Source organism: Neolamprologus brichardi, chromosome 6, assembly GCF_056152115.1.
Source record: "Neolamprologus brichardi isolate AB-2024 chromosome 6, ASM5615211v1, whole genome shotgun sequence".
Lineage (NCBI taxonomy): Eukaryota > Metazoa > Chordata > Actinopteri > Cichliformes > Cichlidae > Neolamprologus > Neolamprologus brichardi.
This window is the reverse complement of record NC_142109.1, coordinates 25,299,045-25,312,744: the sequence shown is the minus strand read 5'-3', so window position 1 is coordinate 25,312,744 and position 13,700 is coordinate 25,299,045. Positions and strand designations below refer to the sequence as shown.

The following is a 13,700-nucleotide window of genomic DNA, read 5'->3' as shown; positions in this document are numbered from 1 at the left end:
CTGTATATCTCAGATTTCTGTATAGTTTTTTTATTTCATATTTATATCCTGTTCATAGCCTGTACATAGCTTGTACTCACTACAGCCTGTACATACTTATAGTTATAGAATATTCACAACATACTTCATACCGTGTACATTATAACATACCATAATAGACCCATTTCTGTAATATACTTACATATCTATATTATTGCTAATATATATTGTAATATATCTATATCACTAAAGCACTTCTGGATGGATGCAAACTGCATTTCATTGCCCTGTACCTGTGCTTGTGCAATGACAATAAAGTTGAATTCTATTCTATTCTATTCTATTCTAATGACTAAAAAGGCACTGATCTAATTAATATCAAACTTAATACAACCAAAAACAAATAAGTACATAATAAACAGTCAAATAAAATTTAAAAAGCTTGATACTTGCAGTGGTTGACAAAGTTTCTTTTTATCCAGACTTGATAGTAGAGGGCTTTCAAAACAGTCTCTGATGGTGTCTGAGGGATTGGAACAGGTTTTGGAGCCAATGTGTTTGAGGAGTTGCATGTTGTTCTTCTGATGCTCGGTGTAGATTAGCGTTCTTTCCTTGCAGTCTGAAAGCAAATACAAAGCACAATAAAGCAAACTGCCCATTTCAAAAACAAATAGACATGTATCAAGCATAAATACATATAATAGAGTACATTTAATAGAGCTGACCAATTGTATAATGATTTACAATTGTGATGCATTGCAATGCGGACAAAAAGCATTTTTAATCCATTCAGACAAAACTAATCCATTATTAAATACAGTCCTGATCAAAAATTTAAGACCACTTGAAAAATGGCTGGACATGGTTGGATCTTAACAGGGTTCCAACAACATGCAACAAGCAGAAATGGGAGGTAGACAACATTTAACTTACATTTAACAAACTTAAACTGAGACAGGCTGTTTTACAGCTGATCAAAAGTTTAGGACCACATGCCTTTAAAAGGCCTAATCTATGCAAATATGTGTCTCTCACAGTGTGCCATCGCTGCTGAGGTGGGACGCAGTAAGACAGTCATTTGGAATTTCTTAAATGATCCTGGGGGTTATGGAACACAAAAGTCAAGCGGAAGACCCAAAAAAATCCTCAACCCAAATTAAGGCCATTAGTGGTGATGGCTGCAGCAAACGGCATCTGAGACTGAAGGGCTTCAAAAACAAATTCTCTGATGAGAACTAAATGTAAACTTGATGGTCCTGATGGTTTCCAACATTTCTGGTGTGACAAGCAGATCCCACCTGAGATGTTGTCTACGCGCCACAGTGGAGGAGGCGCCATAATGGTCTGGGGTGCTTTTTCCTTCAGTGGAACAATGGAGCTTCAGGAGTTGCAGGGGCGTCAAACGGTTGCTGGTTATGTCCAGATGATCCAGAGAGCATCCCTCATGACTGAGGGCCCTCGTCTGTGTGGTAACGACTGGGTTTTTCAACAGGACAATGCTACAGTACACAATGCCCGTAGGACAAGGGACTTCTTCCAGGAGAATAACATCACTCTTATGGACCATCCTGCGTCTTTCCCTGATCTAAATCCAACTGAGAATGGACAACAGTTCCAGACAGTAGACACCCTTCGTGTGGCCATCTTCACCACTTGGAGAAGATGCATTGGGATATTGAATTGTATCGTTGACATGAAAATTTCGGCACAAAATTTCTTTACTTTTCTAATTAAATCTCTGTTATTGAGCCTCACAGGTCCTTTTCTTCTGCTGCTGCACATCACATGCCAGCAGTGGCTTCGCACATGTGCGATTCATTTGCAGTCTGGATGCAGTGGGGCAAAAATCATCTGTTCCATCTTCCACTTTGTCACCAATTATGAGAGACAAAAGCCTTAAAAATTTCCAGTTTTGTATTAACTGTCCTGAGAGTTTGTTTGAGGACTGACCTCACACGGCTTTAAAGAGGTATCAGAGTCAGAGTATTTAAACTGTTTAATACTCCGATTCAGAATGGAATGGGTGAACCAATCTTTTTTTTTTTTTCACAAAAAAATTAAGAAACAGCGCAGCTTCATATGACAAAATGCCCTAAAAATGTTGTGTCCTAAACAAAATGGCAAACCTGGCTGACAGATAAAAAATATTTTAAACAGTTGAAAACTAACTCAAACTTTACTCCTTCTTTATCTGGTGTACCTTCAGTCTTGAGGTGTTCAACAGGAGAGTTGTACATCTCTATTGTGCATTCTGCTCCACACTGATTTGGATCACCACCCTGAAAAACAGATTGTGTCATTAAACAGTATCTACAGAAATGATGTGTACGACTAAAGCAGAGGCCACCAGTGCAATGTGAGCCCAAATTATCTCCAGCATGCAAAACAAGTTTCCTTTAACTACAGTTTTATCTATTTATTTCCATAACCTAAAGGATTAAAAACTTCAAAGGCATCTTGGTATAGCAGTAGTTTGAAACATAATGGATTTTGTTTAAAAAAAAAGTACTACTTTTGAACATCTTACCATCACTAATGTCACACAGTACATCGATGAAGACTGAGCCGAATGCTCACCTGTTACACATCTCTGCCACAAATCAGAGTCTAACAAATATTTCAAAGTCTCTCTAAGAGGTACATAGTATAAAAACTGATCTTTTCCATTCTCACTTTGTCCAAAAATTTTTTTTCTTGAGCTCCACATAGTTCAACATGTGTATGAAGGACTGTGTTCTGGAGTATGTTGTAATCAATGGCCCTTTATGACATGCAGAAAACAGCCTGGATATCTTGGCCGCCTTACAAAGCTTGGTAATACCCTCATCAGATAATGTTGTTTCAGTTTTTAGGAGTGTAGTGAGCTTATTCAGAGTATATGACTGACCCAACTCATGTCATTTTTTAAATTTCCTCTACAATAGTCAGGATGGCAGAAGCAGGTCACAATGAAATACATAACCCTAAATAAATCAAAAAGGTACATTGTCTTACCTGCTCCTGGTAAATTAAACACGTGTTTGTTTTACAGTAAAGCTAGCTAAAATCTTAAACCTGCTGCATTAGCATGAACTAAAGCCTGTGACAGAGGAACGCTTTCAACGCAACAAGAAAACTGACCAAGCGAACTATAGTTACAGTTGATATTTCATGTCTAATGTTATACTTGCATTGAAATAGAAGGTTGTTGGCAGTGGCGGTCCTAGCCTGTTTGGTGCCCTGGGCGAACACTCCCTCTGCCCCCCCCCCCTCCCCCCGATACTATGCAAATGCAAACGGAGGGCGCCCTTACTCCCAGCAAATAGACGATAGAAACCCAATCGGTGCCTACGACATTCCCGATGTGCGCTGGCATGATGTCGGGGCAGCATGAGTACGAGTAATTTATTTTTTTTGCCGATGCCCATGATGCTGCCCCCCATCATGCTGCCCCGGGTAACCGCCCGTGTCGCCCGTATCAAAAACTGCTACTGGTTGTTGGTTCAGTGCAGGGTGCTGCTGGTACTCCCTTGCTGAGCTGAGTCAGTCTGGACCGTTGCAAGTGGCACTGTCTTGGTTTGGCGGACTACACGCCACCAAGGAGTATTGGTGCCCTCTGCTGTTGCAGTACCTCACAGTCAGACAGCTATCTCTCTGTGACAATAATAGTACCCTCCTCGTCTAAGCTTTTTTTTTTTAATGTAAAGGTAACGGTTTAGACACGTGATGCAATTTCTCCAAAACGTGCATATAAATGAGACTTTTTAAAGAAACTGATTGTTACAGCTTTAATAATATACTCTTTGACTGCTCTTGACCTTGCAAGCTACACCAGTTATTTTATTAACATTATTTCATTATTTTTTTTGGCATTTCATTTTTATCAATTAATTTTAATTTCAGCAGGTGGTACCACACTCAAACAGATTGAACAGTGGTAAATTCATGATTTAAATCTCCTGTTCCACCACATCCCAAAGGTGCCCTTGGTTTGGGATCTGGTGAATGTGGAGGTTGATGGAGTTCAGTGAAGTCATTGTGATGTTTAAGAACCCAGTTTATTTCATGATCACAGTTTCATGATATGGTGCATCATCCTTCTGGGAGTAGTCATCAGAAGATGGGTACACAGTGGTCATAAACGGATAGACATGAATGGTGGAAGTTTGAGGAGAGGAGTAAGCAATTAACTAATAAGAAAAATTATGTTTAATGATCAAACCAAGTTAACTGATGAATCCCAGAGATTCTAAATTTGAATGTATTTTTTTTGCAATGATAAGGAAGATTAAAAAACAATCACTTGTGACTCATGATGTGTATTAAAGGGTTAAAAAACACTGTAGGCAAAGAAAGATACCCAACAGATTTACTTTACCAAATGGACCAGCCCAGCCTTGCTGTATTGGTCTATTTGATTCACCTTTTATTGTTTTTTTTTGTTTTTTTTTATTTTCACTTGCTAAATACGGGACAGACTTGACTGGGGAAAAGAAAGGGGAGAAAGAAAGAGGGAAAGAAAAACAGCGGGGTAGAGGAAGAGAGATAAAGGGCACAAAAAAACAAAATAAGCAGACAAAAAATACATATATCAATCACCTGGATCACCTGTTGAGAAGGAAAACAGAGAAAACAAGCAGAGAAAAAAAGAACAATATAATAAACAACATCATCGCAATGATCTATGTGAATATAACAGTAAATACTAAATATTAAACATCATTGTGCAGCACGTAAGATCGACAGCGCACAGTGTGCTTTTGAGGTAGGAGCCAAAAAGGGTGTAGTTTGTGTGTGTGAGCACCCGTGTGTACACCTGTGAGCATGTGCGCGCTTGTATTTAAAACGTTCCTTCATGTAATGATCTGCTAGACGGTGTGGGGGGGCCATAGCCCCGTCCTCCAGGGCATGAAGCAGGTATGGAGGAGATCAAGGCTCCAGACATCCAGAGGCCCTCAGTACACAAGAGACCAAGGAAGACCAACAGAGGGGCAACCGCACCACTATAAATTAATATATTTTCAACATAATAGCAGTGTAAAACTAAAGACAAATCACCGTTTGTCAATATACATAAATTTAATATAGATATTACAACCATTTAATCATTTTTGATTTAATGGTAATTTACCATTGCCATTTTACAGTTATTTGGGGTAATTTTTACATACATTTCTTACAGTTTACATTTGCATAATGACTGAAACCAGCCCACTGAAGCAACAATGGGCTGGGAGGTCAAACAACTTTGGCTGAAGGGAGAAGTGCAGCTACCTGACTGTAATTGATGATGAAGGAACTATAAAAATTCCATGTTCCATGTTCTTAGTCTTAGTTTTGCCCACTTTAGTTTTCCTAAAGACACGTTCACTAAACCAAACTGAGATCTTTGGAATTTTGTGTCTTGGTACATGTAATATGGTATGTTATCCATCCCATCAGAAAATGAGCACACTGTGGTCATAAAGGGATGGCTTTAAGCTACAATACCCAGGCTGTGGAGGATAAATAATGCTCACAAAGATCTCAAGGTGTGCAAAGAAGTACCACCTACACAATTTTATCATCAGTAGCAGTCTGATCCATTGAGGAGGGATGGCTCTATGCTTTCATGTCATTTACTCCCAAATCTGATCCTTCCATCCAAATTTTGTTGCAGAAATCAAGACTCAATAGACCAAGAAATGTTTTTTTAGTCTTTTGGTATATAATTTTGATGACACCTAGTTTGTTAAGAATGCAGACAAATCGGAAACATGAGGACACAGAAAAAGATATGTCTTGCTAACTAATTTATCACACTACAACAACAGTTACTTTAATTTTGCCTTTTTCTATATTTTTAATATTTATTTTACATTTGATCATTTTACAATTTATAGGCTCCTTTAGTTAAAGGAATGTCTCAATGTTCTTTGTAAACTGTTGATGAAAAGTCAAGAAAACAGCTTCCTAAAGCCTTGTTTATTTGAAGTATTAATATTACAGAAACATTTGATTATAGTTAAAGCCCCACATGTGTATATGCAGTCCCCCAGATAATTTCACAATAATATTCCTGACACATGCAATACATGCATATGACCATCCTGTGTAACTAACCATAGCTTTTTTGTTATGATTCCATCCTGGAAAAATTAGGCAGGGAGAGAAGACATCAAACTAGCGAAGAATGAAAAATGTGGCCTGTGGCATTCAGAAAATAGCCTATGACTGCATATAGAGTTGGCATCACGATCTAATTTCCATATACATCTACGTTCTAAAGTGTTTACATTTATATTATTACATTTATTCAAATTACATAAAGACGTAGATTTCAAGTTCAATAATATTTATATTTGTCTTATCCCACATTTAATTTACCATATGCCTTTCACTGTTCACACATGATATCATTTTCTGTCCATTTTCTAGCTATCTGCCTAATTTACTTACTTCATATTTATTTTCTATCCTTCTCTATTTGCCTGCCTCTCTGTCCCAATAGTTTGGGAAGATCCTTTATTCTATCATGTCTGCCAAGATGCTGTCATCTTCTTCGACATCCACTTTGATCTTCTTGCCCACCAGCTGTTGCATATGTTCTGGAGGGATACCCTTTGGCTCATCAACCTTCACTGCAAACATGTCCAGGCACAGCACTATTCCTTTAGGGATTTTCACCTTAGCAATGACTGACTTGCCCAACTGGAGTAGAAAAGGAATATAAATACATAAAAGATATTTTAATCCAGCTCATGTACGTTTTGCAAATTTGTACAGTTATGGATGTTCAGTGAACTGAAGAGGGTGGAAGTAAACACAGTCAACGATGACTGGTTTGATAGTGTTATGACATGATAGAATTTCAAAACTCAAGTCAAATGACTCAAACTGACCTTATCATGGCAGGTCTTCTCGCATGGTAACATTTGCTTGACTGGTGACCCCATTGCTGTTTCCACCAGTCGTATTGCTCGGACCAGTTCTGCCAGCTCGGAGGGCTCCAGGGATGCCTCATGGTCATTTCCCTTCCAGGTCTTATCCAGGGTCACATGGCGTTCCACAACTTTTGCTCCCATCGCCACGGCAGCCAGAGTGATGTAGATCCCTTTCTCATGACCAGAATATCCAATTGGAACATCTGGAAATTCCTCCTGGTATTTCTTTAAAAAAAAGAAGTAGAAAAGAAAAAAGCCTGTAGTATTATTGTCTGCTGCACGCACTGCCTCTTTGTGTACCTGTAACTGTCATACAATACAATGCTAAGACATACCCAAACAATTTAATTTAAAATCTAAACACAAGTCTGAGCATATTACAGTCAAATGTGTTGTACTGCCCAACACAATCACGGGTTTTCATTAACAGGTGTCTTGTCTCCAGAATCAGCATCTACTTTGTGATTGTGTAATATGACACTGTAAAATCATGTAACATTTAGGGGCTGGATTTGAAAGTAATTGTTTAGCTAGCTGTTGTGTACTATAAAACTGCTAATGTTTATAGTAATGTGCCATTTGCAGTGCACTGGCAGTTTGTATCCTCTGTATACTACTGTGTGGTGGGGCGTGGTCTGCGGTGGCGTGCAGGGAGGGCGGACGCACCTGCACGGCATCCGCAATCACGCCCGCCAGGTTAAAACACGGGGACTCAGGTGTGTGGTGAGATGTAAATCAATAAAATGGCTCAAAACACTGATCCCTGGACCCTCCGTGCCTTAGTCTCGCCACAGTGGTGCCGAAACCCAGGAGGCAGCACGGCAGGTCCTTATCGGAGCCAGGGAGTGGAGGAGCTGGCCCAGAGGGTAGCCGAAATGGCGGCCGCCCAGCGGGAGCAGGCCGCCGCCAGCCTTGAACGAGCCGCTCCCGCCCCCGGTGGACGAGCCGATCCCGCCCCGCCGGCAGTGAACGATCCGCTCCCGCCCCCGCCAGCGGTGGCCGAGCCGCTCCCGCCCCCGCCAGCAGTGGACGAGCCGCTCCAGCCGGAAGAGGTGGAGAAACTGGGATGGGAGATGGCGGTCCCAGTGCCAGGGGAGCCTGCGCGACCTGGGCCCGAGGTCGAGCGGCTCCGGAGCGTCAGATGCGCCCGGTAGTGAGCCCCTCCCGGGGCCGGCGGGGTCGTGCCGGCTTGCCAGGTAGCCGGCCTCCGGACCAGTTTCGCCGCTGCTGTTGGAGGCGTGGCTGAGCCCCGGACAAGCCTCGCCGCCATTTGAGGTGTGGGCGGCCTCCGCAAGGGACTTTGCTCTGTTCCCAGGTTGGGAACCGGTGGGGTGGGGGAGTAGGTTCGGCCGGATGACTCCCCGGCCTCAATCGGGCGATGGGGGTGTGTGGTGGGGCGTGGTCTGCGGTGGCGTGCAGGGAGGGGGGACGCACCTGCACGGCATCCGCAATCACGCCCGCCAGGTTAAAACATGGGGACTCAGGTGTGTGTGGGATTATGGTGTGTGGTGAGATGTAAATCAATAAAATGGCTCAAAACACTGATCCCTGGACCCGCCGTGCCTTAGTCTCGCCACATACTGCAATTTCATTCATGATATATGTTAATAATTCGATTCTAAGTATATGTGAACACAAAGGACAGATAGGAATTGAATTTAGACTAGTTTATGTTGATCTGATTAGAGCAAATCCTTGACTTTTGGAGTAAATAAAATAGTATCTGCTGAACCTATTTCCCACTTCAAATCTATAACAAATAAAAAGCTAATATATCTGATACAATCATATGTGAAAAACAATATAAAAATATTTTCTCATACATTTCATGTAGTTTTTGGCATATTGATTATTTCTCCACATTTTACCCAGAGGAGATGATGATGATGATGTTCATTCATCTTACCCTGATCACACTGAGGTTGACATCTTTAGGATCCAGAGGGTAGGCGCTGGTGCACTGCAGGAGAGTAAATTTCTGGTTGTGCTCCTTTACTGTCTTGTAGACACGGCGTATGGTTTCCATGGACTGCATCCCAGTGGATACCACCATTGGTCGCTCTGACAATGATAGATTTGTATATATGTAACCCAACAGACTTATTAATAAATGTAGTTAATATTTTAAGCAATAAATAAATCATATTAATAATTGTTTTATTATAGGTAAATAACTCGTCCCGTAACATAAGTGGGGGCTCATCCGGGATCTCCTTTTCCCCATAAGGAGGATTCCCATTTGTGAAAGAGAAAACGTGTGTTTTTCTCCATTTTGTTTTCTTCTTCTGCCCTCTTCCGTGTTTTGAGCACCATGTCGGCTCCATTTTGTTTAGAGGACTTTTCAAAAGCTCCATCTGTTGTGCTCCTTGAGAACTGCTGCAAATGCGAATTGCTGCATTACGGCCCTGGGCCTTGGAGAGAGTGAGACTACCCTTTTGTGCTTATGCAAATCTAAGTGTGCCAGGACTCGTGGATGACTGGCTGCTGGGAGTCCTGTGCCAGCCTTCTTTTATGCAGATCACACTGTGCCAGACCTCGCAGACAATTGGCTGCCTGGAGATCCCATGACCACTCCAAGACCAATTGACTGGCTGATTGTCTGCACCTGGGAGTATAAAAGGCTGAAGATCCTTCACACTATGGGGAATTGCTGCTCTGAAGTGACATGCAGTGTCCTCCTCGTTGCCTCACACTTGAACTTTGTTGAAACTGTTTGCTGTGTTGCTCTTTGTTTGCTAAACCAGCTGAACTTAGTTTCATTAGAGTTTTGTGATGCTGGCTTGCCTTAGTTAACCCTTAGCTTTTATTTTGTGTGCTGCCAGCTTGCCTTAGTTAACCTTTAGCTTTTACTCTTGACTGTTTTTTCTTTATGTAATAATTGTTTGCCCAGTGGTCTGTTGAACAGCCCTGTCGGTTTTTTGTTCAAAGTTTGAAATTAAAACCTTTTTCTTTACTCAGTTTTGTGTTGGGGACTTGTGTATGTTAGCAGGGGGGTCGTAACAAATTCACTATTATTTATTAAACTTAATTACACATCATTAATTTATATTGTATTCATATGTATTATGTCATTATTTTTATACTCCCACTGGATTTATACAGCTGCATGTTGAAATAGTCTGCAATACAAACAGCAAACAAACTTCCATTCACAGCACGTGTGATTCCTGACAGTTGAGACTGTGTGTGTGTGTGTGTGTGTGTGTGTGTGTGTGAAATGTTTGTTGAAAAAATGTTGAATAAGCTGAAATACACCAAATCATTCACCTGAAAGACAAAGTGGAGAACTGTTGAAAGCTCATACTCACACAGGAGAAGAGGTTTTGAAGTTAGCAGGTAGCCGAGCTTATTTAAAATGTACATTAGAAAAAGCTGACTAATTACAAAAGAAAATTTTGAATCAAAAACCATCTAAATGAATATTGAAAGTTCATATTATTTTATTCACTGAATGACTGAACTGTGGGAGAATCCAGGCCTGGCCATAAATTAGCATCTATGGTCAAACCTTTTTTTTCTCTTCAACTTAGAGACACATTCTCATGCATGACATCATCAGCTCCACAGAAATATGCCCTTTCTACTTTTGTGTTATTGTACAGTTTAAATTCATACTATATTTTTACACTGATGAACTGAATCAATACTTGAATGAAAAATAGCCACAAATAGCTTCAAAACTAGAGAATCTGTGAAGGAGACTATTGTTTGAAATTTATCTCCATGCCATGTTGTTACACTTTTAATCCTGCCCACTTTTATACCTGTCCAATGCAGTTTCACATTTTTCTTTTTGTTCTTTTTTTTTTTCTACTAAGGACCACACCCACCTTGTTACACAGTGTTTAATTCACTGCACACCGTCAGTTTCATGTTTCCTTAACATTGAGGCAAGAGTGCTGTTTAGGTGTAATACAACAAAGGCCTGTACCTTTTCTGGCTGTCTTTTCCAGATATGGGAAGTTGTTTGCATCGCAGGACGCAACTTTGAAGAACGGCACATCCAGCTCATGAAGAAACTCCACAGCCATCTATGAATATCAAGGTAATTAAGGCACAGAGTATCATCAGTGATCTGTGATATATGTACTGTTCTACGTGTTAGTTATTTAGCTACAGTATGAAAAAGAATGTAAACATTCTATTAATTCTACATTTTCAGGACAGAATTTGAAACTTTCATTAATCTCTGATGATCTGTGCATGGTGAAATCATTATCATCATTTTTTCTACATTTTCTTCCAAGTTTTTTTTTTTTTCAGGGTTACACACACATTACCGCATCAAAAGTAATAAAACATTTAAAGTGAATGTTCCTGACAATACATAGTTATTTGCAGCTCATACCTCATCCATACCAGAGGCGGTGAGAAAGATGCCGATGTCTTCTGCATACTTTTTTAGTTCCCTGTATTGATCATGACTGAACTCCAAGTGACGCTTGTGGTCACCGTACGTTTTCCCCCAGGAATGCTTTGAATTGTAGGGGCGCTCCAAGGCTCGCTTGCTGAATTTGTACTCTAATTCACTTTTCTGGAATTTGGCACCGTCAGCACCACAGTCCTGATGAGAGAAGAGATGAGAAGAGCAACATAGTGATTTTACAGTTCAAATATTTTTTCATCATCATTCACAGGCAAACCATCACCTCCTAAATTTACCTTTGCCATCTTGATCATTTTCTTGGCAATCTCAATGTCTCCCTGGTGGTTTTGTCCAATTTCAGCAATAATGAAACATGGATCGGAGCCCCCAATCATTCTGCCAGGACACAGTTCAAACTGCAGAGGCATAGTGGCGACAGAAAGTTAACAGGCTAAAATTCTGAGTGGAGTCAAATTCACAGGTGAATCTCAAATGACGAACGCTTCCAGGTTGAGAGGAAGATGCTGTTGGGCACAATGCTATTTATAATCCTGGGGAGACCCACCTCTGCAAAACCTAAATTTACATGTTATTCAGGTTTGAATACACCTACTGTTTGTTTGTTTTTCTATCCATGAAAACTAGCAGTGGTCCATTTCTTCTGCCCAGATAGATTGTTGAGGATGACTGGATGATCCTGTATCTAAATAGGTCATTTAGCAATTTCTGCCAAATTTCAGTCAGGGACCATTATTCCTCCATAAATGGTGCTGGTCTAGCATAGTGTGGAGTGGTGCCATCATTTCTACGGTTGAGCCTTTGTGGCTGTGTATATGTTGCCGCAGTTTGGAATAATCTGTGTAATCGTTTGCTGTGTGGTGTATGAATGACAGAACAGATAGAAACAGAGGCACGACTGAAGCATTTTGACGCAGTTTGTTAACCAAGCTCTGGCTGCTGGGTTGAGATTGACATGCACTTAGCTCTATCATTACTCCGGGTTTCTGGCTCGCTTTGTGTTGTGTTAGAGTGCCCCCTGTGCAGATGTGTGCAAAAAGCTAAAGTTGTATTGGTGGTATGCTACAGGGATTTCTGTCCTGCACACGTTCTCCATTCTACTATTTCACTCTTGTGCTTTGTGCAAGAAAAAAAAAGACATGCATAAGGCATGCATTTTGCTGAAGCAAAAAAAGAACTTTATTTGGCAAAGAATATATTGACATTAAAGTCATTAAGTGCCAAGTGTTTAAGTGCCAAAAAGATCATTAGTTTCAGAAGCTTTCTGGGAAGAAGTGTGGCTTTTTCAACTCATTCAACAAACCAATAATAACTGTCATGATAAGACAAACAAATAAATGGAAAATAAAATGGATCAGAACCACTATATAAAAAGTTGTGACACCACACCTACAATTGTCATGCTTGTCATGTTTTATTAAAAAGGATCATTTGTGGTCTCTGTTTCAAAGCTGACATAAACTGAGATGCTAAATGAAACACAGTACACAAAGTCAAATAGGGGGTGAGAAATGAACACAAAATGAACACAAATGCAGATGTTTAAAACAGGAATTCAATACTGACATTTGTCTTTTACTTTTTTAAGGAAGAACATTTTCTATTCATACTCCAACTGAGTCAACAATTTTGTTAACAAATATTGTTAAAAGGGAGAGGCAGAGACTTGGCGTCTCACTACTTCAATGCTGCAATCCATGCCAACCCTAAAAATATAAAACTGCACAGACATAGATCAGTATTCTATTTACAGTTTGCAATTTTGTGCAAGATTGATGAATTATGTGCAAGCTACTTTTTACATTTTAATAATATTTTTAATAAGAAATGTACACATTTCTACATGGATTGGTACCTTACACCAAGTGCAAATAAAATATACAATTATTTGTTGGATGAAAATAAAATCTCATCTATAAAATGATGTAAAAGATAGTGTTTACAACATTTTTATTCATAATATTAGATATTGGCAAATATAATTGAAATAATCCTTTGGATATCAGTTTCCAAAGTATAGTCAAGTAAAATTTATCTCTGCATCTCAAATACTTTTAAATCTGTTTAAACTTCTCCAAAAATGCCTTGTTTATAGGGATATAATGAAAATGCATAATTACAAAGTAGTGTGTAGAATAAAAATTGATTTGCCCAGAGGCCTTCTTCAATAACATATCTCACCTAAGTCTTCACCTTCTACATAATTTACTTAGGGATTATTAAAGCATTCTGATTAGGATTCTTCAGATATCAGTGCAACTAGCAGTCAGAGACTGACTGGATAACCCTGTTCTAGCCCTGTGGTATGCTTTGGATCATGAGCTGTTTCTCTCTTTTTCCAAACCTTCTTCCCATTATTCTGATCCAAGTTAACTTAGGTTTCATCTCTCAGAAATGTAAAAGTCAGAAATACCCAGGCTGTTTTAGATGTTGGT

The 13,700-nt window shown here is 39.9% G+C and overlaps 1 protein-coding gene across 1 annotated transcript; it reads right to left on the bottom strand.

The window, feature by feature from the left end:
• Positions 1 to 5,914: 5,914 nt before the first annotated feature.
• Positions 5,915 to 11,752, bottom strand: LOC148102556 (N-acetylneuraminate-9-phosphate synthase-like). Its single transcript, XM_087842577.1, has 6 exons — positions 11,544 to 11,752; positions 11,230 to 11,445; positions 10,813 to 10,912; positions 8,788 to 8,942; positions 6,840 to 7,106; positions 5,915 to 6,648 (listed from the first exon to the last, which is right to left on the bottom strand). Exons 1-6 carry the CDS (start codon positions 11,673 to 11,675, stop codon positions 6,463 to 6,465), a joined length of 1,056 nt encoding a protein of 351 aa, XP_087698703.1. The 5' UTR covers positions 11,676 to 11,752; the 3' UTR covers positions 5,915 to 6,462.
• Positions 11,753 to 13,700: the final 1,948 nt, after the last annotated feature.